Source organism: Carlito syrichta, unplaced genomic scaffold, assembly GCF_000164805.1.
Source record: "Carlito syrichta isolate Samal-C Ts95f unplaced genomic scaffold, Tarsius_syrichta-2.0.1 Scaffold309115, whole genome shotgun sequence".
In the NCBI taxonomy this organism is placed as follows: Eukaryota; Metazoa; Chordata; class Mammalia; order Primates; family Tarsiidae; genus Carlito; species Carlito syrichta.
In genome coordinates, this window is record NW_007253211.1 from 493512 (window position 1) to 520237 (window position 26726).

Below are 26726 nucleotides of genomic sequence, written 5' to 3' on the forward strand. Positions count from 1 at the left end.
TCTCACTCTGTCACCCAGACTGGAGTGCAGTGGCACACTCACAGCCACCCCAGTATCAACCTGCTGGGCTCTGGCAGTCTTTCCGTGTCAGCCTTCCAAGTAACCAGAGCTACAGGTACCCGATACCATGCCCAGCTAATTTTTTAAATTTATTGTAGACACGAGGTCTCACCAAGTTGCCCAGGCTGGTCTCAAACCTGTGGGCTTAGTCGGTCCATTCACCTCAGACTCCTAAAGTGCTAGGATTACAGGCTGAGCCACCAAGCCCAGTCTGTTTAGTTTTTCTTTGATATCTTTGATTGGTGGTTTATGGTTTTACTCCTGTAGATCTTGTACATATATATTTGATTCTGTCCTTTTTTTTTTCTTTTTGAGTTGGAATCTCACTCTGTCGCCTAGGCTGGAGTGCACTGGCATGCTCACAGACTACCACAGCCTCAACCTTCTGGACTCGGAAGTGATTCTTTTGCCTCAATCTTCCAAGTAGCTGAAACTACACACACGCACCGCCAACACCCGGCTGATTTTTTGATTCATTGTAGAGACAAGGTTTCACCAAGTCGCCTGGGCTGGTCTTGAAACCCTGGACTCGGGCAGTCCTGTTGCCTCAACCTCCCAAAGTGCTGGTATTACAGGCATGAGCCTCCACACCTGGCTATTAGATATTGAAGTGCTAATGTAAATGATTTTTTTTTTTTTGAGTCAGAGTCTCACTTTGTCACCCAAGGCTGCAGTGCAGTGGCAATGCTCATGGCCACCGCAGCCTAAACATGCAGGGCTCATGTGATCCTTCCACCTCAGCCTTCCATGTAGCTGGAACTATTGGCGCACACCACCATGCCCGGCTAATTTTTTGATTTATTGTAGAGATGAGGTCTCGCCAAGTTGCCCAGACTGGTCTCGAACCCATGGGCTCAGGCAGTCCTCTCACCTCGGCTTCCCAAATTGCTGGGATTATAGGTGTGAGTCACTGTGCCTGTACTGTAAATGATATTTTGTTTTTAATTTCAAATTCAACTTGTTCATTACTGGTATATAGAAAAGCAGTTGACCTTTGTATATTAATTTTATATCTTACAATCTAAAAACTAAAAACTAAAACTGATAGTTTTAGCTTCACAAATTTTGTTGTCAGTTCTTTGGATTTTTTGTTTATTTGTTTGTTTTGAGTTGGATTCTCACTCTGTCACCCAGACTGGAGTGCAGTAGCTCGCTCCCGGCCACTGCAGCCTCGACTTGCTGGGCTCTGGTGATCCTTCCGCCTCAGCCTTCCAAGTAGCTGGAACTACAAGCATTAGCTACCATGCCCGGCTAATTTTTTTGATTTTATTGTAGAGATGAGGTCTTACCTAGTTACCCAGGTGGGTCTCAAACCCGCAGGCTCAGGCTGTCCACTCACCTCGGCCTCCCAAAGTGCTGGGATTATAGGCTGAGCCACCGAGCCTGGCTTCTTTGGATTTAAAATTTTTTTTTTTTATTTTTTGGAGTCTCACTCTGTCACCAAGGCTGGAGTGCACTTGCACGCTCACGGCCACTGCAACCTCAACTTGCTGGGCTCAGGCAATCCTTCCACCTCAGCCTTCCAAGTAGCTAGAACTATGGGTGCGTGCCACCACCCTGGCTAATTTTATTTTATTTTTTTGACTTATTGTAGAGATGAGGTCTCACCAAATTGCCCAGGCTGGTCTCGATCCCCTGGGCTCACGCAGTTCTCTCGCCTCTGCCTCCCCAAGTGCTGGGATTACAGGCGTGAGCCACTCTGCCCAACTGATTTTTTTTAACTCTTCTGCAAACAAAGAGTTTTGTTTCTTCCTTCCCAATCTATATACCTTTCTTTTCTTTTACTTTTTCTTTTTTTTGTCTTACTGCATTAGCTAAGACTTCCAGCATGATGTTGAAAAAGAGTGGTGAGAGGGACATCGTTGCTTTATTTCTAATTTTAGTGGGAAAGCTTCCTAGTTTCTCACCATTCTGTATAATGTTAGCTGCGAATTTTGTTAGTTATTCATTATCAAGTTGAAGTTCCCCTCTGTTCCTGATTTGCTCTCAGCAACCATTTTATTGTGAATGGGTTTGGTTTTGTCAAGTGCTTTATCTGCATGTATTATTGATCTGGTCATGTGATTTTTCTTCTTTAGCCTGTTGATGCAGTGTATTACATTAATTGATTTTTTAAAAATGCTGAACAAACTTACATACCTGGGTTAAATCCCACTTGGTTGTAGATGTGATTCTTTTTACACATGGCTGGATTCTATTTGCTAAGACTTACTAACCTGTAGTTTTCTTGTGATGTCTTTCTTCTGTTTTAGTATTAGGACAAGGCTGGCCTCATAGAATGAGTGAGGAAGTTTTCTGCTTCTATCTTCTGAAGGAAATTGTAGAGAATTGGTATAATTGTGCTTTCTGTTTTGGAAGATTATTAATTGTTCGATGTGTACCGTAAGAGATGTGACTTATTTAGATTGTCTCCTCCTCGTCCTCTTCCTCCTCCTCCTCCTCTCTCTCCCTTTTCCCCTCTTTTCCTCTACCTCACTCCCACTGTAGCCTCAGCTTCCCAGAATGCTGAGTCACTGGCACCCAGTGTTTTTTTTTTTTTTAAAGAGACAGGGTCTTGCTGTGTTGTCTAGGCTGAAGTACAGTGGTACATGATCAGAGCTCACTGCAACCTCAAACTCCTCAAATTCCTGAACTCAAGTGATCCTCCTGCCTCAGCCTCCCAAGTAGCTAGAACTACAGGTGCATATCTCCATACCTGGCTAATTTTTGATTTTTTATTTATTTATTTTTTTAGACACAGGGTCTTGCTATGTTACCCAGGCTGGTCTCAAACCTGCCCACAAGGAACCTCAATTGATCCTCCTGCCTCAGCCAGTTGATGGGACTACAGGCATGAGCCACCATTCTTGGCTATCTGTTTCTTGTTATGTGAGTTTTGGTAGATTGTATCTTTCAAGAAACTGGTCATTTCATTTAGGTTGTGAAATTTGTGGGCATAGGATTATTCATAGTATTCCTTTATTTTCCTCTTTTTGTCCATGAGATCTTTAGTGTTGTCCCTGCTTTCATTTCTCATATTAGTAATTTGTGTCTTTTTTTTTTTTTTCTTAATTAGTCTGGCTAAAGACTTATCAATTTTCACATATTTTTTAGGCTTATACATTTTACTGACCTTGTAAAAAACCAGCTTCTCAATTGATTTTCTATCTCAATTCCAGTGATTTTGCTTTTTTATTATTTATTTTTGTTTGGATTTAATTTATTCTTCTTTTCCCAATTTCCTAAGGTAGAAGCTTAGATTATTAATTATAGATCTTCTTTTCTAAAATATGCATTCAACACTGTTTTCCTCTAAGCACAGATTTTGCAGCATCTCAAAAATTTTAGTAAATTATATTTTCCTTTTTGTTTAGTTCAAAATTTTTCTATTTAGCTCAAAATTTTTCTTCAGATTTCTGCTTTGACTTGTTATTTAGAAGTATGCTCTTTAGGCCCGGTGCAGTGGCTCACACCCATAATCCTAGTACTCTGGGAGATTGAGATGAGAGGATTACCTGAACCTATGGGTTCAAGACTAGCCTAGGTAACTTGGTGAGACCTCATCTCTACAGTAAATCAAAAAATTAGCTGGGTGCAGTGGCACAGACCTGTAGTTCCAGCTACTTGGAAGGCTAAGGTGGAAGGATAGCCTGAGCCCAGCAGGTCAAGGCTGCAGTAGCTGTGAGCATGCCACCACACTCCAACCTGTGCGACAGACTGAGACTCCAGTTCCAAAAAAAAAGAAGGCAGAGGAGATACAACTCTAAAACTTAAAAAAATGTAGTGATAGACTATGTGTATTATGTCTTTTTCCAGGGAAACTATTAAAATGCAAGCAGAAGAACAAAAGAAAGGAGAGAAAATGTAATCATATAACATGCTCAATTAAAACCATGAAAGGTGGAGAAAGAGTGGAAGTCAAGACAGGAAACAAGGGCAATGAATAGAAAACTGTATCAAACATGGTAAATATAACCCAACTATATTAGTAATCTCTTTAAACATTAATGGTTTAGATATATCAACTGAAAATCAGAGATTGTCAGAGTGCATGAAAAAAAACAAGACCCATCTGTATGTTTTTCTACAAGAAACTCATTTTTAGAGATAGGGTCTCACTCTGCTACTCAGGCTGCAGTATAGTGGCATGATCACAGCTCACCGCAGCCTTGAATTCCTGGGTTCAAGCGATATTCTCCTGCCTCAGCCTCCCAAGTCTCACCAAGTTACCCAAGCTGATCTTGAACCTAGGGGCTCAGGCAGTCCTCTCGCCTCCACCTCCCAAAGTGCTGGAATTATAGTCTTGAGCCACCATGCTCTGCCTGACTCTAAAGTTAAGGATATAAATATTTTTGTTTCTGTAAGATGATAATCTAAAATACTAAACAGGAGTGGCTTGCTTTCATTAGATACATTCCCTCCACAAATTGCAGGTAGGCCACATTTTTGTAAATTCAGTCATTTCTATGTATGATTTATCTTAACCACTAGCAGCTTTTAGAAAAGAATAATTTTTTAGTCAAAGCATTATTTTATTTATTTATTTATTTATTTATTTGAGTTGGAGTCTCTGTCACCCAGACTGGAATGCAATGGCCGCTTCCGGCCACCGCAGCCTCAACCTGCTGGGCTCCGGCGATCCTTCCGCCTCAGCCTTCTGAGAATTACAAGCATGCGCTACCACGCCTGGCTGATTTTTTGATTTATTATAGAGTTGAGGTCTCGCTGCCCAGGCGGGTCTCGAACCCGCGGGCTCAGGCAATCCACTCACCTCAGCCTCCCAAAGGCGCAGGATTACAGGTTGAGCCACCGAGCCTGACTCAAAGCATTATTTTAAACAGATGTCTTGCCATTAGCACATTTTTAGTGCAAATAAGTACCCCTAAGTTATTTTTCAACCTTTTAAAAAACACTGAAATTAAAGATACCTTTTTTTTTACTCAAAATTTAGCAGTGTTGAATGTTACCCATTGACGAATAGTTAATTCAGTGGCTAAGTGCAGAGATTATCATCTGCCCTGTTAGAGAATATAGTACTGTATTTGAGCTAGTTTGTGTTGGAATCCTGAACAGAGCTCTGCTGAATTACTGGGATAGGAGCCAGTTGCCTTCTGGTAAATGAACTGAGTCCAGAAGAGTCTTCCAAAATAGTTGTGTTTGCTTTCCCATCCAGCTCCACATACCAGGAAAGGATTTTTAGTCATTAGAAAGTATATCCACAGCTTACTTTCCATTGACTTCAGTATAATTCACAGTGGTTTTAGCAAATACTAAATGCAATGCCTGCAACTGGAGATTCCACAATCAAGCTACCAACAGCTGCTGGATTCAGACAAGGCTAATTTATCTGGCTGAGGTGCCACTTAACAAGCTTCCTCTTAATTCAATGAGTTTACAAATGCAAACTGCTTATTGCAGAACTTGTTACACAAGAAGTAAATTTAAGGACACTGATTTTAACTCATCTTAGAGAGACTCCATGTGGCTCAAGAAAAAGCCAAGTTTCCAGGTTAAATCATAATTAATGTAATTTGGTTGCACTTAATAGACAGACTTGGATTAAAAAGAAAATAAAACCTAAAAACAATGATTAATAGACAGACTTGGATTAAAAAGAAAATAAAACCTAAAAACAATGTGTTGTTTTCAAACACAGTAATACAGAATGACTAAGAATAAAGGGATAGGTTGAGCGCGGTGGCTCATGCCTAAAATCCCAGCACTTTGGAAGGCAGAGGTGAGAAGATTGCCTGAGCCCATGGGTTTGAGACCAGCCTGGGCAACTTGGTGAGACCTCATCTCTACAATAAATCAAAAAATTAGATGGGCATGGTGGCTCATGCCTGTATTGAAGACTTTAAAGCATCTCGGCTGAGCGAGGTGGCTCAAGTCTATAATCCCAGCACTTTGGGAGGCTGAAGCGAGAGGATTGCCTAAGTCCACGGGTTCGAGACCAGCCTGGGCAACATGGTGAGACCTCATCTCTACAATAAATCAAAAAATTAGCCGGGCATGATGGTGCGCACCTGTAATTCCAGCTACTTGGAAGGCTGAGATGGACGGATCGCCTGAGCCCAGCAAGTCGAGTCTGTGGTAGCCATGAGCATGCTACTGCACTCCAGCCTGGGTGACAGAGTGAGACTCCCAACTTGAAAAAAAAAAGAAAGAAAATAAAATAGATATTAAATAAACTAAGCAGTCAACTCAAGAAGGTAGATGAAACAAGAGTAAGCCCAAAGGAAGAGAAATAATGAGGAAAGGACAGAAATTAATAGGAAAAATAGAAATAGTCAAAAAACTCAAAAGTGAGTTATAAATAAATAAGGAACAAAAAAAGAAATAACTACAAATTATTATAGAGGTTTTCAGATTATGAGACTGCTACAAAGAACTACAAGCAAAAACAATTTTTAACTTTAATAAAAAGTTTTTAGGCCAGGCTCGGTGACTCGGCCTGTAATCCCAGCACTTTGGGAGACCGAGGCGAGTGGATTGCCTGAACCCGCGGGTTCAAGACCAGCCCGGGCAACATGACAAGACCTCTTCTCTACACTAAATCAAAAATTAGCAGGGCATGCTAGCAGATGCCTGTAGTTCCAGCTACTTGGAAGGCTTGAGGTGGAAGGATCACCAGAGCCCAGCAGGGTTGATACTGGGTGGCTGTGAGCATGCCACTGTAGTACAGCCTGGGTGACAGAGTGGACTCCAACTTAAAAGAATAAATAAGTAGCTGGGCTTGGTGGCTCAGCCTGTAATCCCAGCACTTTGGGAGGCTGAGGTGAGTGGATTGCCTGAGCTTGCGGGTTCGAGACCCACCTGAGCAACTTGGCGAGACCTCATCTCCACAGTAAATAAATAAAAAATTAGCCGGGTGTGGTAGCATGCGCCTGTAGTTCTGGCTACTTGGAAGGCTGAGGTGGAAGGATCGCCAGAGCCCAGCAGGTCAAGGCTGCGGTGGCTGGGAGTGTGCCACTGCACTCCAGTCTGGGCGACAGAGTGAGACTCCAACTCAAAAAAAACAAACAAAAAACTAGAAAAGAATCATGAATTCTTATTTATGAACGTGGTCACACAAATCCTAAGTAAAAATGTATTAAAATCCAACACCCCTTCATCATAAAAACTGTTTGCAAACTAAATATAAAAGGAACTTCCTTAACCTAATAGAATGTCCATAAAACCGATAGCCAATGTCAAACAGGAATAAAATAACTATGCCTGCTATCCTGCTGCCATTTATTATTGAATGGGGGTCCTAGCCACTGCAATTAAGACAAGAAAATAAATAACAAATTCTAAAGATTCAAAATAAAATTGTCATTATTTACAGATGGCTTTATTATTTATTAACTTGGGAAACTAAATAAAACAATAGAACTAGTAAATGCATTTTTGAAGATTGCAAGACATAGATTAATATGCAGAAAACCAGCATTTCTCTAAACCAGGAGTTATGAATTAGAAAAGATGTAACTTTAAAACGTATATACTGTGTACAACAGCAGCAAAACTAAAATACCCTGTTACAGACTAATAGATTTCAGAATCTTTATAGTAAAAATAATAAAATTTTGTTTAAATAATTAAAGAAGACTGGAGAGACAGTCTATTCCTAGCTGGAAAGAATAAATACTACAGGGATGTGAGTTTTTCTCAAGTTAATCTAAAAATTTTCTAATAAAAATTATTATCCCAAGCCTGACTTGGTGGCTCAGCCTGTAATCCCACACCTTTGGGTGGTTGAGGTGAGTGGATTGCCTGAGCCCGCGGGTTCGAGACCCACCTGGGCAGGTGAGACCTCATCTCTACAATAAATCAAAAAATTAGCCTGGCATGGTAGCGCGCTCCTGTAATTCCGGCTACTCGGAAGGCTGAGGTGGAAGGATCGCCAGAGCCCAGCAGGTGAGGCTGCGGTGGCCGGGAGCGGCCATTGCACTCCAATCTGGGCAACAGAGTGAGACACCAACTCAAAAAAAAAAAAAAAAAAAAGTATTATCCCAAAAGGATTTTTTAAGAGATTTGGGGGAAAAAAATTTTTTTTTTAATGTATATGGAAGAATAAAGGTGTAAATATGGGTTGGGCGCCGTGGCTCATACCTGTAATCCCAGCACTTTGGGAGGCAGAAGCAAGAGGATTGCCTGAATTCAGGGGTTCGAGACCAGCATGAGCAACATAGCAAGACCTCATCTCTACAATTAAAAAAAAAAAATCAGCCAGGCATGGTGGTGCATGCCTGTGGTTCCAGCTACTTGGAAGGCTAAGGTGGAAGGACCACCTAAGCCCAACAGATCGAGGCTGCAGTGGCCATGAGCGTGCCACTGCACTCCAGCTGAAGCGACAGAGTGAAACTCCAACTCAAAAAAAAAAAAAGGTATAAATAGGGCTTGGGAATGTTTGAAAAAGAACAGAGAAGGGCATTCCAAGTATTAAGATAAAACTGAGTTAATATCATGTGCCATTATTAGTACATAAATTAACAACTAGATTAGTAAAATAGAGTGATATCCATGACTGTATTCTAGAGTTCCTAAACCATTGGCTGTGGCTCATAGTATAAAACTCTCCGTCATTTTTAAAATATGGGAAGCTAACTGTATGCCATTGAGATAGAGATGTGTTTCTTAACAAGAAAACTAACACAAAAGGTAAAGATAAGGAAAATCCATTATGTCTAATAAAACATGTTCAGCAGAGAATACTGAAAACAAGTAAAAGACAAGTGCCAGATTGGGAGAAAATATTTACCAGAATTAAATGTCAAGAAGATATTTTTTAAATCTTCTGAAGATCATTAAGATGGTCACCTGTCAGATAAGAAAAATAAGAATATGAATATGTAACTCCCAGGAGAGGAAATCTGAATGACCTTTGAACATAGGAAACAGTGCAGTGCACAATTTCCGTTTAAAAATGATGCAATACAATTTCACACTCATATTGAGAGAAAAAGGGAAGGGGAGAACTAACAACAAATACCAAGTGTTGAAGAAGAAGAGTGATGGCAACTCCTACACTGCTTGTGTACTTTGGAGAGCTGTGTCAGTTTGCTGTATAACGAACTATTCCAAAATGCAGTGGCTTAAAATAGTATTTATTACTATTTACAAGCCAAGGTCAACTTCTGGTGTTAGCTAGATGATTCAGATGTCTGCAGCCAGCTCTGAGTTGAGTAGGCAACTCAGCTGATCTTGACTACCCACTCTTACAATTTAGAGGTTAGCTGGCAGTAGGCCGCTCAGCTTAGACAGCTGTGATCTTTCATCTTTTAGGAGGCTAGCTCAGGCTTATTCACATGCCAGTGGCAGAGTTCCAGGAGAAAAAGTGGAAACTGCAAGGCTTTTTGAGGCCTGGATTTGGAACCAGTACACCATTCTTCTACATTCTGTTGGCCAAAGCAAGTCACAAGGCAAGCATGATTTTCTCTTGAAGGGAAGGGCTGCAAAATCACATTTATTTACTTATTTTTTCGTGTATTTATTTTTTGAGTTGGGGTCTCTCTCTGCTCTCAGGCTGGAGTGCAGTGGCATGATCACGTCTCATCATAGCCTCAAATTCCTGGGCTCTGGCAATTATTCTGCTTCAGCCTCCCAAGTATCTGAGACTACAGGCATGCGCCACCACACCCAGCTAATTTTTTTATTTTTTGTAGAGTCAAAGTCTCACTGTGTTGCCCAGGGTGGTCTCGAACTTCTGGGCTCAAGCAGTCCTCTTGCCTCAGTCTCCCAAAGTGTTAGGATTGCAGGCGTGAACCACCACAACCAGCCAACATTTCAAAGGACATGGGGCCTGGGAGAGGTGGAGAATTCCTGCAGTTCCTCTACTGAAGAGAACTACATGATAATATCTGGGAAAATCGGAGGTACTTACTCTGTGGCTCAGAAATTTGACTTTTAGTATAGATCTTAGAGAACCGAGGAGATCTACAAGAGAGCTTTTTAAAATAGCAGGATTAAACAAGCAAGTAAATGGTAAATTCCAACAATAGCTAATTATTTAACAACTGGCCAGGCTCTGTGGCTCAGCCTGTAATCCCAGCACTTTGGGAGGCAGAGGCGAGGGGATTGCCTGAGCCTGCGGGTTCAAGACCTACCAGGGCAACTTGGTGAGACCTTGTCTCTATAATAAATTTAAAAAAAAACCAAAAACTAGCCGGGTGTGGTAACGCACGCCTGTAGTTCCGGCTACTTGGAAGGCTGAGGTGGAAGGATCGCCAGAGCCCAGCAGGTTGAGGCTGCGGTGGTCGGGAGCGTGCCACTGCACTCCAGCCTGGGCGACAGAGTGAGACTCCGACTCAAAAAAAAAAAAAATTATTTAACAACTAAGATGAATTAACTAGAACTTTATATAGCAATGTATTTAAAACTCTGAAACATATTGAGAGTTTTAAACATACTCATTTTTTTTCAAATGAATAGAGAAACTTGCAGAAAATACTATATAATGTTAATAGTGGATGCAACCTAAGGAGTAGAAGTAAAAACATGCAATAGAATGATAAACACCAGATTTAGGTGAGTAATTGCCCAGTTGCATTTTGTAGACGGTGGGGAGTACTCTATGAGTTTTAGGTGTACCATACTTTTATTTATTTTTAAAAAAGAAAGACCACAAAAGGGTATGTTAATATTTGACAAAGATGGTTAGTGAAACATGACCGTTTATTTTACTGGTTTTTTTTTTACTTTTTTGGTGTTTGAATTGTTTCATTAAAAGGCAAAAACTCTGTGATTTGATGGCTCTGGACCCCCACCAGTCTTCTGTCCGCTTCTGTTCTCTGTGCTTCCTTCCCTCTGTGAGTGACAGACCAGATAGTTCCATGCAATGAAGACCATCTGTTTGTTGGTTAGTTTTCTCATAAGGCATTTGTGTTAAGAGTTGCTCCCCTGAGCTCCTGTAGGACCAAACTTACTGCTTTAGTAGAGAAAGTTTTTACACTACAGCTCCCTTGAATGTTCAGAATTTTGGTTTTGGGATACGTGATCTCCCTCAGAGAGCTACCTTTTAAATCTAGGGAGGAAGTAGCAGGAAGCTTTCAACTGCAAGTAACAGACTACCTGGCCAAAATGAATTTCAGCGTCATGGTTCTTTTTTTTTTTTTTTTTGAGTTGTAGTCTCACTCTGCCACCCAGACTGGAGTGCAGTGGCCGCTCCCGGCCACCGCAGCCTCAACCTGCTGGGCTCCGGCGATCCTTTCGCTCAGCCTTCCAAGTAGCTGGAACTACAGGCACGCGCTACCACGCCCAGCTAATTTTTTAAAAATTTATTGTAGAGATGAGGTCTCGCCAAGTTGCCCAGGCGGGTCTCGAACCCGCGGGCTCAGGCAGTCCACTCACTTCAGCCTCCCAAGGTGCGGGATTACAGACGATTCTTTTTCTCACATTGGAAGTCGATTGGCTACACCTCTGCTTCAGCAACTTAGCAGCATCAGCCTTTGGATCAACTTCTCACTTACTCTTCTGGCCTTCCCCTTATGATCACAAGAGGATGGAGCAGCAGCAGCTTTCAGATCCCCACCTGACAAGCAAGGAAGTGTAGGGTTTCTTTTTGTGCAGTCTTTTTATCATAGTGGGAAATCTTTCCCAGAAGTCCCCTAGAGACAACCTCTCAGGAGCCACTGACCTAGAACTGGTTCCCACACAACATCCCTGAACCAGTCACTGCAGAGAGGAGCCGAATCCCCTATGCTTTACTTGGGTCTTCCTTATACCAATGAGGGAAGGGGTTGCCTCTTGGCCAGGTAGCCATTTGTGCCTGCCAAAATGTCCATCTTAGAGTGAAAAGCGGTTTCAGAAGGTGATGGTCCACTTTGTGCCCATCCAGTCTAGACAACAAAGCCAGAATTGCTTTGGTAGGAGATCTTTTCAGGGGCAGGCTCAAAGGGCCATCAGTCACATGGTGCCTCCACCTGAGCTTGTGTACACACACACAAGGAGACTACAGAGGGAAGCATTGGATCGCTGGAGTATCCCAGGCCAGTCAGCCCTTTCCAGATAAGTACTTCAACCCCAGCAGAACACCTCAGAGGAAAAAGAGACATTTGGGGGTTTTTTTATTTTTTATTTCATTTTTTATTTTTTTTTAGTTGGAGTCTTACTCTGTCATCCAGACTGGAGTGCAGTGGCATGCTCCCAGCCACTGCAGCCTCAACCTGCTGGGCTCCGGAGATCCTTCCACCTCAGCCTTCCAAGTAGCTGGAACTATAGGCACGCGCTACCATGCCTGGCTAATTTTGATTTATTTTAGAGACAAAGTCTTGTCAAGTTGCCCCGGCGGGTCTCGAACCTGCGGGCTCAGGCAATCTACTTGCCTCGGCTTCTCAAAGTGCTGGGATTACAGGCTGAGCCACAGAGCTCGGCCTGTTGTTTTTTTTTTAAAGTAGGCAGTCGCTCAGACTATTTTGTCACCTAGACCTAAAGTACGTGAACTGATCATGTGTACTTCAAAGTTCAAGAAAGCACTTGCGGGGGAGGGAGGTGGAATTAACGGTAGCAAATATCTGTCTGGGGACGGGAAAACACCTTATCAACAGGGTGCCTGAATGAAACGTATTTGTATACCTAACCCTTAACTGTACCCCACAAAACCATAATAAAAGATAATGATTATTGATTAAAAAAAAAAAGAAAGCACTTGCCTCCACTTGGTTGGATAATGAGGGGCAATAGATATTTTATTTAGAACCCTCTCCATTAGTTGACATGGGCTTTTAAATAAAGATTCCTGCTCTCAGTTAGGGGCTTTTGACATGTAGATTGAAATTGTACCTGCTCTCATATAATTTTGAGAAAAATAGATCCATATTAGCATCCTGACTGGACCAAACTTAAATATACCCTCTATCCAATCTTATCCTCAAATGTGTGAGCCAGATATCTGTCATATGTGGTCCTGACACCTATCCTAGCCTGCATTCAGGAGTCATGTGAGAGATAAAAATAACTGACTCTCAGATTGTCTGTGACAGCATTTGAAAGAGAGCTAGAAGATGAAAGTTGGCCTCTGGATCCAGGAGAATTGTAGAAAAGTAAGATGGTTAAAGGGAACTCTACCTTGGAGGACCGTTACCTAGCTGTCTCTTTATCAGCACTATGACTTTAAACAACTGAAATCTTACTAAAGAGAGGACCTCTTCCTCAGGAAACTGCCAAATCCCAATTTGAAAAACTGGTAAATAACTGTGGAATTATTATTAGGATTACTTTAAATAAAATTCTGCTAAGTAGATCCCCTAAATATTAGTATAAAACCTAAAAGAAAGGCCGAGAGACAAATAAAACTGTCATAGTGGCATGTGCCTGTAGCTACTAAGGAGGCTGATGCAGGAGGATTACCCAAGCCCAGGAATTTGAGGCTGCAGTGAGCCACATTTCAACCAAAGCAACATAGAGACCCCTCCCCCTCCTGGGCCTATCGGTAGAGGCCTGTGGCTGGAACACTGGTGACATGTCTCAAGAGGTAAGCCCAGCATGCTCTGGCTGCCTGCAGTAAGAGCATAGGACTGACTTTCCAACCTAGGCTGACCTGGCAGCCCATTCCACTTGTTTAGGCAGCTTCATTGGTTAATTCTTTTTTTTTTTTTTTGGTTAATTCTTGAAGTATCCACTAGCTAGTTTTATTTAGCTGGGGGGGTGGGGGAGTAGCAGGGGCAGTTATTTCTAAAAATGTAGTGACGCAATTTAAATAAGAAAGGGTAGGCATTTCCATGCAAATACACCAAAAGTCACATGAGTAGATGGATATAAAATGGTAGAGAAAGAAGGTATGTTGGCAAGAAAAAGGAACAAAATTCCTTGACAGATACCTCTTAAAAATTAATTTTAGGCTGGGCGTAGTGACTCATGCTTATATTCCCAGCACTTTGGGAGGCTGAGATGAGAGGATTGCCTGAGCCTGTGGGTTCAAGACCAGCCCGGGCAGCTTGGGAAGACCTCATCTCTACAGTAAATCAAAAAATTAGCTGGGCTGGGCTCGGTGGCTCAGCCTGTAATCCCGTGCTTTGGGAGGATGAGGTGAGTGAATTGTGTGAGCCCGCGGGTTCGAGACCCACCTGGGCGACTTGGCGAACCCTCATCTCTACAATAAATCAAAAATTAACCGAGCGTGGTAGCGCGCACCTGTAGTTTCAGCTACCTGGAAGGCTGAGCAGAAGGATCGCCAGAGCCCAGCAGGTCGAGGCTGCGGTGGCCGGGAGAGTGCCACTGCACTCCAGTCTGGCGACAGAGTGAGACTCCAACTCAAAAAAAAAAAAAAAAAAATTAGCTGGATATGGTGGTTCGCACCTGTAGTACCAACTACTTGGAAGACTGAGGTAGAAGGATCACCTGAGCCCAGGTGTCGAGGCTGCGGTGACCATGAGCATGCCACTGCTCTCCAGCCTGCACTCTACTCAAAATAAAAATAAAAATAAATTAATTTTAAAAATATATCATCCAGGAGTCTAAACCTTTAAATCGGCTTCTATTATTTTTTTGTTTTATTTTGTTTTGTTTTTGATTCAGAGTCTCACTCTGTCGCCCAGGCTGGAGTGCAGTGGCACCCACCCCAGCCTGCTGGGCTCAGGCAATCCTTCTGCTTCAGCCTTCCAGGCAGTCAGAACTACAGGTGTGTGCTGCCATGCCGGGCTAATTTTTTGATATGTTGTAGAGACGAGGTCTCACCAAGTTGCCTAGAATGATCTCGAACCCCTGGGCTCAGGCAATCCTTGCGCCTCAGCCTCCCAAAGTGCTGGAATTACAGGCTTGAGCCACTGCACCCAGCCAATAAAATAAGTTTTAAAAACTAAAAATAAAATGTCTTTAGACAATATTAAAAAAAACTTTTACCTGAATTTTTCATTTATTACACAAATAACATGGCAATAGTGATAGAAAACAAATTATAGTGTTACAGGCACTTTTAGGAATTCCAGTTTTCTCATTTCTCACCCCATCTGTTCCCAGCAAAAACAGAGAAGAATATAAAAAATATAAGCCAGAAAGACCTAGTCAGGTCCAAATGCGCGGTAGATTTGCCTTCATGGATCAGAAACAGCAGAAGTTGCAGAACATCAAGGGAAAACTGCAACTTGCTTGGACCCCAGGCAAGTTGCAGTCCCTTCAGAATGAGGGGATGAAAGGACACTAGGAGTAAGGACTCTTGGGAAGACCTGGATCTAGAAAGGGAAAGGCAGAGATGCAGTGTCCAGCAAAGGATAGAGCCAGGCACCCTCCCGTTCCATGGGCTTTATCTGCCGTCTGCCCCATATATCCGTGAGTTCCTCAAGGGTCACTTGGAGACTTGGCTCTGGAGAGCTTGGTGGAAGCAACCTCAACTGGAACATAAATCACTTCAGATGAAATGAACTTTATAGAATAGCCTGATAGAGAACTTAAATATGTTCAAGATATTAAAAAAATAAGTGAAGAATAACTTATGTTTAAAAAGAAAAAAATAAGCCGGGCTCTGTGGCTCAGCCTGTAATCCCGCGCCTTTGGGAGGCTGAAGTGAGTGGATTGCCTGAACCCACGGGTTCGAGACCCGCCTGGGCAGCGAGACCTCATCTCTACAATAAATCAAAAAATCAGCTGGGCGTGGTAGCACATGCCTGTAATTCTGGTTACTTGGAAGGCTGAGGCGGAAAGATCGCCGGAGCCCAGCAGGTCGAGGCTGCGGTGGCTGGGAGTGGCCACTGCACTCCAGTCTGGGTGACAGAGTGAGACTCCAACTCAAAAAATAAAAAATAAAAAAATAATAGAGACACTAGTGTACACAATATAAACAGGTATATGCAAAAAGAATAGGTAGAAATGAAAAACAGCTTGGTTACAGCTGAAAAGAAAATTAATACATTGGAGTAGACTTAAAAAATTGATCTTTAGAAAGAAACACACATTTTAAAAAATGAAAAGGCTGATGGGAGATCGAGAGTATATATTAAGACAGTCTAACCACTGAAGTTGTCCCTCTCCCTGCCATCTGTCTTCACATTGTTTTGTGCATTTCCATCACAATACCCATCATCAGCAGAATTACCGTGTTTATGTTCTCATGCTTTCCGGAGATCCTGAGGGTGCTGAATTCTCTCAGTATGCTGTTTACAATCAGTCAAGAACAAGGCAGACAGGGTCTTACTCTCAAGGGATCTTGCATTCTGGTCTACTCATCATTATACCTGGCACCTGTACTGTTTTCTGGCTCAAATTAGGCATTCTGTATAATACATTTGTTGACTGAATGAATAAATGAAGTAATAATCAATACTTCATCATATATATGTATTTTTAAAATTTATTGTCCTCTTCATATTTTGATATGGCTTCATGGTCTTGATTATCTCACTCTGTTTGACCAGCTTTGCAGTGAGGGGAGAGCAGAAGAGATGAGAGGAATTCTTCTTTCTGCCTCAGAGTGTACCCTGCTGTTGGCAATCTGTGACACACAGGAAACGCTGATATCACTCCACAGACTAGGAATCTTCTTGAGCTGTGTCGTCTTATTTTTCATTTCTAATTCACAGTTACTCGAGGAGACTCAGAATGAGACCAGCGATATGAAAGTATCAATGTGTTAATTTATGTTTTTCATTTTTCAGGCTGGAGTAAAAGGGACATTGGGAAGATTAGTTGGAATTTTTGAGGTAAGTCTGTTAAAGTCTTTGATACAAATGGTATCAGACAACCACATAGATATTAATGTAGGAAAGATGCCATCTCTGTTTCGGTGCGTTTTCAGGATAAAGCAGGACCAACAGAGAATAGCATGCTTTCTTTTCTCCCTCCATTTTTATTTTAGATTCAGGGAGTACAATTGCATGTTTGTTACATGGGCACATTGTGTAGTGATGGGGATTGGGTCTCAGGGGACCCATTCCCCAGACAGTGAACATTGTGCCCAGTAGGTAATTTTTGAACCCTAACCCCCTCCCTGCTTCCCCCCTCATGTGGTTTCTTTTTTAAATCCCATAATCTTCAAACAACCAGAATTATTTGTTATATGTTTTTTTATCCCATTCTTACCTTTCTTCCTCTCCTCCCAAAGTGGAAGGAAGAGTAGACAAGTGTAGACAAAAAAGATGGAGGAGAAGTAGAAGACAATTACAGAAGTAAACTGTAGTGGAGATTTGAAAGAAGGCCAGAAAAAGTGGCAATCAGGACGAATGCAGAAGAGCAGGGGTAGTGGGAAAAGGGAAACTATGGGAAATGCTGGGCTTGTTTGCCCCGGCGGGGCCACTGAGGCACAAGATCTCTTTGGTGCCCTTGCATCCACAGTCTCTTCTCTTTGTGGTGTTCAAGCTAATTATGTTTACAGGGTGTCTTTTTCTTGAGGGGTCACAGCATTTCTGTCAAGTTGTATTTAGGGAAAGGAGAAGAAGAATGAGCATAGAGACTTGGCTTTAGAAACTCAGCCAGGCCAGGCTCGGTGGCTCAGTTTGTAATCCCAGGTGGCTCAGCCTGTAATCCCAGCACTTTGGGAGCCCGAGGCAAGTGGATTGACTGACCCCGCAGGTTCGAGACCCGCCTGGGCAGGCGAGACCTCATCTCTACAATAAATCAAAAATTAGCCGGGCGTGGTAGCGTGCGCCTGTAGTTCCAGCTACTTGGAAGGCTGAGGCGGAAGGATCACCTAAGTCCAGCAGGTCTATGCTGGGGTGGCCGTGAGCATGCCGCTGCACTCCAGCCTGGGTGACAGAGCGAGACTCCAACTCAAAAAAAAAAAAAAAAAGCCCAGCCAAAGAGCACATCCTCAAATTCAGGTGTGACCTGTTTTAAATTGTGACCAGGATTGTAGGACGATAGAAAGTAAAAGTTTAGAATCTTTATGTATAAACTCTCTGGATGTATGCGTAAGAGTGTGTTTTATTTAAGGAATCCCAGTTCTCTAAGGAAAAACTCTTCCTGTGCCCTCTCTTTACCCTTCAGAACCAGGAGAGGAAGCACAGGACGTATGTCTATGTGCTCATTGTCACGCAAGTGCTGGAAGACTGGGAAGACTCAGTTAACATTGGTAAGTGGTGTCAGACAGCCTCAAAAGGGCTCCCCACCACCATTCCAGAACCAGAAACAAGGGCTTGGTAAAGAAAAGAAATAATAGAAGGGTGTGTGTAGTAAAACAAGCATGTACATTTTGAACTGGAGAAAGTATTTTGAAATAGGGTTGGAAGCAGTGGCTCATGCCTGTAATCCCAACACTTTGGGAGGTTGAGGCAGGAGGATCACTTGAGGTCACTGAGTTTAAAACCAGCCTGAGCAACATAGTGAGATCCAATCTCTTTTTTAAAAATTGTTTTAATTAGCCAGGCTGGTGGTGCATGTCTGTAAGTCCTAGTTACTCAGGAGGCTTGGGTAGGAAGATTGCTGGAGCCCAAGAGTGTGAGGCTGCAGTGAACTATGATCATAGCACTGCATTCCAGCTTGGATGACAGAATGAGAGCCTGTCTCTAAAGATAAAACAGCTGGGCGTGGTGGCTCATGCCTGTAATCCTAGCACTTTGGAAGGTGGAAGTGAGAGGATTGCCTGAGCCCAGGTGTTCAAGACCAGCCTGGGCAACTTGGCGAGACCTCATCTCTATAATAAGTCAAAAAATTAGCCAGGCATGGTGGCATGCACCTATATAGTTCCAGCTACTTGGAAGACTGAGGTGGAAGGATTGCCTGAGCCCAGCAGGTTGCGGCCGCAGTGGCCATGAGTATGCCATCGCACTCCAGCCTGGGTGGCAGAGTGTGACTCTGACTCAAAAATAAAAAATAAAAAAGATAAAGGAATAAAGAAACAATCCTTGGCCCAACAAAGTGGCCCGTGCCTGTAATCCCAACACTTTGAGAGGCCAAGCCAGGAGGATGGCTTGAGACTAGAAGTTCGGGACCAGCCTGGGCAATAGAGTGAGGTCCTGTCTCTACAAAAAAAAAAAAAAAAAGAGCTGGGCATGGTGGCATGCTCCTGTAGTCCCAGCTACTTAGGAGGTTGAAGTAGGAGGATTGCTTGAGCCCAGAAGTTCAAGGATACAGTGAGCCATGATCACACCACTGCACTCTGACCTCAACAACAGAGTGAGAGACCCTGTCTCTATTTTAAAAAGAAAGACCGGGCGCTGTGGCTCATGCCTATAATGCCAGCACTTTGGGAGGCCAAGGTGAGAGGATTGCCTGAGCCCGCAGGTTCGAGACCTAGGCAACTTGGCGAGACCTCATCTCTACAATAAATCAAAAAACTACCTGGGCATGGTGGTGCGTTCCTAGAGTTCCAGCTACTCGAAAGGCTGAGGCGGAAAGATTGCCTGTGCCCACTAGGTTGAGGCTGCAGGATTGTGCCACTGCCCTCCAGCCTGGTTGACAGAGTGAGACTCTCACTCAAAAAGGAAAGAGACATAGCTTCTAAAAATAAGGACTGTTGCTTCTAAGATCAGATTGGCTCCTCCCCAGCAGATTTATTCTTCTCCACCTCCTGAGCAGATATTGACTGAGGGCCTCCGTGGTGTCTGGCCTGCTGCTGGCCATGAAGACCAAAGGCAAGAGCAGGACCTTGGACTTGTTTCTCATAACACTCAATCATGTCGTTGGAGAAAACTGTTGACGGGTGGTTTGAGCCCTCTAGAAAGTCATGTGAAAGAGGCAGCGTAGTTTTCAGTTTTATTCATATTGCCCTTTAAGTGCCCCCAGCTTTCTCCCAAAGGAGCCATTTTGTTTGATCTCTCAGTTCACTATTGTATATATGTCTCTTGGACTAAAAACTGAGGTGGTTTAACAGTTGGCTTTTGAAGTAATTTTTAACCTCTCTTCTCTAGAAAAGTACAAAAGATATAATACTAATTTACATTAATATAGTAATATATATTGATTTATATTAATATAATTAATTAATTTCCTTTGTAAATTGGCAGATAGATAAAATTCACTTGCCAAGCCCCTCACTTCCTGTTATTTAGTGTTTTCCTTGCCACCATGCCCCCAGCACACTGTTAATCTGGGCACTTCGTAGTCCTTTGGCTTTTGATGGCTTTGTGTCTGGTAATCATGCAATATGCTGCAGTAAATATCGCTGGCGATATATTGAAAACAGGCTCCATGGCACCCAATACAGGGACTTGAAAAACAACGATGGCCGGGCTCGGTGGCTCAGCCTGTAATCCCACGCCTTGGGAGGCTGAGGTGAGTAGATTGCCTGAGCCCGCGGGTTCAAGACCCGCCTGGGCAGCGAGACCTCATCTTTACAATAAATCAAAAAATTAGCCAGGTGTGGTAGCGCACACCTGTAGTTCCAGCTACTTGGAAGGCTGAGGCGGAAGGATCGCCGGAGCCCAGCAGGTTGAGGCTGCAGTGGCCGGGAATGGCCACTGCACTCCAGTCTGGGCGACAGAGTGAGACTCCAACTCAAAAAGAAAAAAAAGGAAAAACAACGATGAATGTGGTGAGGCGTATCTTCAGAGCACACTCTGGTGGGCGGGAGATACACACTTGTGATGTTAATTTTTAAGGTACTATTGCTCCACTAGTCCAAACAAGCCTTTCACCTCGTACTCCCACTTCTGAGAAGTGACCATAATGAAACAATATAAGATAAGGGAAACAAGTATGTGGGCCTTCCTTCAGATGATCTACCTACCATTATTCTTGCCTAGTGAAAAACCGGGTCTTAACTGTACAAGTTGAAGCCGAGCTCAGTGGCTCAGCCTGTAATCCCGCGCCTTTGGGAGGCTGAGGTGAGTGGATTGCCTGAGCCCGCGGCTTCGAGACCCGCCTGCGCAGTGAGACCTCATCTCTACAATAAATCAAAAAATCAGCCGGGTGTGGTAGTGCATGCCTATAGTTCCGGCTACTTGGAAGGCTGAGGCGGAAGGATCCCCGCAGCCCAGCAGGTCGAGGCTGCGGTGGCCGGGAGTGGCCACTGCACTCCAGTCTGGGCGACAGAGTGAGACTCTAACTCAAAAAATAAATTAATTAATTAAATAAATAAAATAAAAGTGCTGGGGAGCATTACTTTATTGTTTCCTTCAACATGTTCTCAGAAGTTCTGGGCTTTGAAACCTCCTTGCTTCCCTCTTGTACTAATTTCTTTTTCTCTCTGCCTCCACAGGAAGGAAGAGGGAGTGGTTTAAAATAGAAGATGCCATAAAAGTGTTGCAGTATCACAAACCCGTGCAGGCGTCCTATTTTGAGACGTTGAGGCAAGGCTACTCAGCCAACAATGGCACCCCGGTCGTGGCCACCACATACTCGGTTTCTGCTCAGAGCTCGATGTCCGGCATCAGATGACTGAAGGCTTCCCGTAAGAGAAATGGAAATTGGAGACTAGACTGAAGTGCAGATCTTCCCTCTCATCCTGGCTCTTTTCACTTCTCACAGGCCTCTTCTTTCAATAAGGCATGATGGGCAGCAGAGCAAGGGCGTGTTGATAATGTTGCTGTTTGGTGTTATGTAATGGGGCTTTTTCTTCTCTTTTTACTGAGGGGGTGGGGGTTGGGTACATAATTTGTAAGTACCTTTGTGCATGATATGTCCTTCCCTTTTCACATCCCTGCAGTCCTCTAAAGAGAGGCAGACAGCCTTCCCCTGCCTTGAATTCTGAAGTGTTCCTGTTTGTCCCATTCCTGCCCTGGCCAGACATCTCTCTTTGGTTTTTAATTTTTTTAATTAAAAGATACTAGTGTGAGATGAAAACTTTCAAGAATTTGTCCTATAATGTGCTGTTCAGTTCAGTAGGTTGGTCACTTTTACTGCAGGATACATTTATCTACACATTATATACTGGACATATAATATGTAAATAAATGACTTTTAGAAAGGGGGATTTAACTGTTTAACTTTTCATGGTTTGGTTTTGTTTTGTTTTTTAACTCAGGCGTTTCTGTAATGGAAAGTCTCACAGTGAATTTACTTTTTGTTGATGCTAGTGGCTAGGCAGGTATCCCTGCTCTTTCCATCCTCCGTTCATTGACTGTGGGTACGTAGGTGCAGGAAGAGCTTAGCTCCCTTCGTAGTACTCCCAGGACTCATAGCCTTTTCTTCTCCAAGCTGTGTTGTCATGCCAAGAAAGAAACAGGAAGAAACCCTTATTTTATTTTATTTTTACCAAGCCAGGAGCAAATGGCGTCAGCCCAGATACAAAGAAACAGTGATAGAAATTGAATTCTGCCCTACATGTTGACAATAGGCTTTGAACTGGATTCTTGGAATTGCTTATCTAACAAACTGGAGCATCGAGCACCATTTCTGTCCTGCTGGTCTGGAGTCTTTCCCATAATGCTACTTGTTGCCAGCTGCCTCTCTTCTTGTTCATATATGCCTTACACCGTGCTCAACTGGATTTTGCTCTTGTGCTCTGAAGCATCCAACAGCACTTTGCAGCTGTGCAGTCCCATCCCCGTTCTGGGTCACCATATTAAATTCCTGAAAAGTATATGGTGGGGGAGAGGATTCAGGTGTTTACTTGTCTTTGTAATATTGTGGCACTTGTGACTGCATGTGAGCATGCTCAGAAATATTAAATTAGTCTCCCACCGGAATATAAAAGGTCTGTCTTCTGTTGGGAAGAGCTGTGGGAGGCCACATAGTCATTTGCTATAGCAGCTACATAATGCATGGGCTCACTGCACACTCTCTTGTCGGTTTGGATAGAGATTGGCTTTATTTGCCAATTGGCTTGTTTAGTTGGGAAGTAAAAGCGTCTTGAGATCAGAGTGAGGTGGAGAGGGGGATACTGATTGATCCCTGGTTTGGGACTGGAGATTGTTGCTATTTTCCTAGTGGCATCTCCTTTATCAGATTACAGCTGAGATGTGAAGTTCAAATCATAGTTCTCCTTATTTAAAAATTCTAATAAATACTCAAACTGAAAAACTGTTGCTCTCCCCCTTCCACTAAAAGGAATGTGTATATCTAATAGCCCTGTGTCATTCGGTGTTCAACACCTTTGGGAACATCATTTGGTGAATTTAAAATTTTTCTACCTACTCTTGGTTTGCCTCCTCTCTCAATCTTGAAATACAGAGCCAAAAAAGCAATTGTATTCTTGGGACACCATCATACCTCTGGGAAAGGGCTTATATCCCCAAGTAAGGTTCCCAGTGCATAGAAACAGTGTCGTGGAACTTGAATGTGAACACCAACTTATGTCCACATGTCTTAACTTAAAGCAAACACACTGCTTCTTATTGCCTACCTTAGAGCATTCTAAGTTTCTGCTAATTTAAGTATAGGGGAAAATATATTTAACCAATCACTAAATAGAAAAACACATTCTTCAAAAAACACATTCTTCCAGTTGAATTCTACCTTCATGGTATAGATTGAAAGTGCTTTGCAGAACAAGTCAGTGCTCTTTAAAAAAGGAAGTGCAGTGTTAATAGTAGCTTCTGCATTTTTTAATGATCTGAGGATGTTTTGACTGGGCTAATGTAACAATATACTACCCCCAAAAAGTCCAGTTTTGGCTGTTGTTGGTGTCTTTGGGTCAGGAAAGTGAATTGTGCCAAGAAGTATTTTTCAGTGACATGAATGGATCCTATTAATGCAGTTAGCTGGGGAGAAGATTGTACTGATGCTTTCTCAACTGACAAAAGAAGGCTTTGTCCAATACCAGAATTGTTGAAAATGGTGCTGTTTTCTGTTGCACTGGAATTCTGATGAGCAGGGATTGGTGTTTTTCCTCACTAGCACCATAGACACCATGACTGTCTTTACTCATGTAGTCACAGTCTTTTTGTGATAGATTAGTTAGACTCATGGTTGCAGTAACCTTTATCTCCCCCCTAAAAGTGAAAATAAACAAAAGAAAGCACAAAAACTGTCCTATTTGCAGAATATTTTCATTTACCATTAATTCTACCAGTGCTGGCTTCATTCAGACTCGAAGGAAACAGGTTTCTACGTTAAGGGCAGATCCACAGCCTCTCACTCATGTGGGATGTGGGAGTATCACTCCCTCCAGGCCCCAGAAAGCCTAGAGGGTGGCAGTGCTACAGGATTTCCGCCCTCTGCATTGCGCTGCTCAGTCCCAAGGAACGGGACGACACCTGAGGCCTTGCTTCTTGCAGCCTCTGCATTTGCATGCCCTACATTTTAGTTATCACTTGAGCATCCATCCAAGTCTACCATACTCAGGGTAGAATAAGATAGTAATGGATTTTTAAAAATATGAGTGTTTTTAGTTTATAAATGACAGCCATTGGGGAAATACACCAGTGAGTTATGTGATCTTTTTGGACCAGGATTTAACGTGTGTGTGTGTGTGTGTGTGTGTGTGTGTGTGTGTGTGTGTGTAAGGGAGAAGAGGGCTACCAGAAGTCAGCCATGTTAGATTTTCTGTAGCCTTCCAGAAACAGTGCAGCCCATAAAATAGGAGTCTTGTTTTTTTCCCAGCAAACATAACAGGATGGAACAGTTGATGAATTGACTGTGTTTTGTTTTTACAAGTGTCCACCACTCCATCTGCCCTGAGTGGAGAGGGCTCCCTCCGCTGAGTCTAGGCTGAACCATCTGGAGGGATCAAAGGATGTGGGAGTATCACCCCCTCCAGGCCACGGAAGGCCTAGAGGGTGGCGGCGCTGCAGGATTTCCGCCCTCTGCATTGCGCTGCACAGTCCCAAGGAACAGGGCGACGCTTGAGGCCTTGCTTCTTGCAGCCTCTGGGGAGCAGAGTAGGTCACTGCCCTCTAGGAGTGTTCTGCAGCAGTTTTGTAAACGTGTTGCTACATAGTCAAGTTCCTCTGTGGTAAAGAATATTTTGTTTTGATGTTAGGAGTCAGCCCATATAAAGTCTCTTAGGTTTGCTTAGCAGAAAACAGTCACCCTTTGTGGTTTATAAAAGAAGAAAGAAGTTCTGTGCAGATCTTTACCTCCTCCTCCTCCTTCCCCTTTCTCTTCTCTGCACACAGTGCTCATTGGAGGTTCCTGCTAAACCTCCTTAACTAGAGGCAAATAGGCCTTTGGCTAGGCCTGGGTGTACATTTCACACGTTGTACTTTACCATCTTCTCATTTCCATCGAGCATTCTGTTAATGCCCTTGTGGGAGTCCCCATCCTACCTTTTCAAACAAACAAACAAAACACAGCTTAGCCTGAGCCACATTCACTTTTTTAGTTTACAAAAGGATTTAATAGCCACAATGTGATTTTGCCACAATTGTGTGATATTGATGTTTCTGAAGTATTCTCTTAGCTCGTCCTCATTGAGAATTGATTTAAAGTTGCAGGAAATACCTGGAGAAATTTCATGGTGGGATGAATTTTTGCTTTAAGAGAAATGAGTGTTGGCTGTAGCTGACAACATAGCTTTTCCTGGTCCCATCTGCACTTCAGAAAATAATCCACATCTTTACAAAAAAGTAAGATACATGCAAGACAGTTAATTCATTCAGCAGCTCTATATAGTAAGGGAGGAGATTTTTTAATGGTGATTAGATAATACAAATGGCTCATCTAGTTATGACTTTTAAAGACTATAAGAGTTCAGGCCTGAGGCCCTGCCATTCATGAGGCCCCTGACATGGCAGTCACTACTAGCCCTGTTGTACAGAGCCTGTGTCCCGAATCTGGGGGATGTTTCCAGGCTGTGGGGCTGTCCATGCTGAGCTCAGCCTTGCTTCCATCAAGGCACCCAACCTCCCTTGGAGCGAGCGGAGAACACTCCACAGTCGGCCTCTGTACTCTGGGGTGAGCTTTGCAGCCAAGACCTCACCATCCAGGAGAACTGTGTTTTCCATGTCACTTTAGCTGTCACCTGAAGCAGTGAGACATTTGAGATTTTTAGGTAAAAAGCTGTACATTGAGGAGCATTGACTATAACCCATAAGTGATACTGTTATCTGTGTGTCAGGTTGTCTTGAGGTCGCCACAGGTCCTGGGAGCCCAGAAGTTGTTGGCGGATTTCCCTTTGGAGGCCAGCAGCCTTTCCCCCTACTCCAATAGGGAAACTTCACATTTGGGCCATGTTTTTGCATTAGCCTCAGAAAGTCTTGCCTTCAGCTGATAACCTTTCAGGGAGGTGAGAAGCCTAATCGGAGCATCTGAGAAAATGATACCATTCACCTTCAGATTAATCAAATAGTTTGTCCTCCTACTCTCTTTAAAAGCTAATAAATAAAAGAGAGAAAGAATCCTATTTTGTGTTGATTTGGGCACACTCCTTGAGCTGAGATTAGCAGTCACATGATGTTGGCTGTCTGCAATGTGAAGCTTTTGAAGTGAAGAGTCATGTCTCTCCCCTGAAGCTTTGTTTACCGTGATAATTTGGTGAGCTTGAGTTTGTCTCAGAAAATGAGACTGTCCACCTGGTGAGAAGAGCTTAAAGGGAAATGGGTTAGCTCAGAATTCAGCAGGACAGAAGGTAAAAAGAAAGTGCTTTTGACTGGAAAAGTGAGAGGACTGTGTAGAACGTGGAGAGAGAGCCATTGCCTCTGTTCCTGCAGCACTCAGTTGTTTAAAACTCTTGGTTTTCTTTGTTTACATTCCCAGGTCTTAACTCCAAAACTTATTTGACTTCCTATCAGGAAACACCAAAAAGCCATTTAAAACCCTGGGTATAGGCTTTAAAGGATACAAAAAAAAGGAGCGTTGTCTTTTTGCCAGGCCCATCGCCATTTTGATGTCTACCTGTCCTTCCATCCTCCCCTGCCCGGCCCCACCCTCCCAGCCAGGCCAGATGTGAAGATTCTCTTAACTATTGAATCAGAGGACATAAACTCTGGCCTGGAATAATTACCTGTTAAATTGCT

General features: G+C 43.1%; 1 protein-coding gene across 1 annotated transcript in view; it reads left to right on the forward strand.

Annotated features, from left to right (window-relative positions):
- Positions 1 to 22517, forward strand: part of NUDT3 (nudix hydrolase 3) — a 120513-nt gene extending 97996 nt beyond the window's left edge. The window contains exons 3-6 of the mRNA XM_021716987.1: positions 16611 to 16655; positions 17938 to 18022; positions 21089 to 21280; positions 21536 to 22517. Of these exons, the coding sequence (XP_021572662.1) occupies positions 16611 to 16655; positions 17938 to 18022; positions 21089 to 21267 (309 nt within the window). The 3' untranslated portion in view covers positions 21268 to 21280; positions 21536 to 22517. The remainder of the gene's footprint in view (positions 1 to 16610; positions 16656 to 17937; positions 18023 to 21088; positions 21281 to 21535) is intronic.
- Positions 22518 to 26726: the final 4209 nt, after the last annotated feature.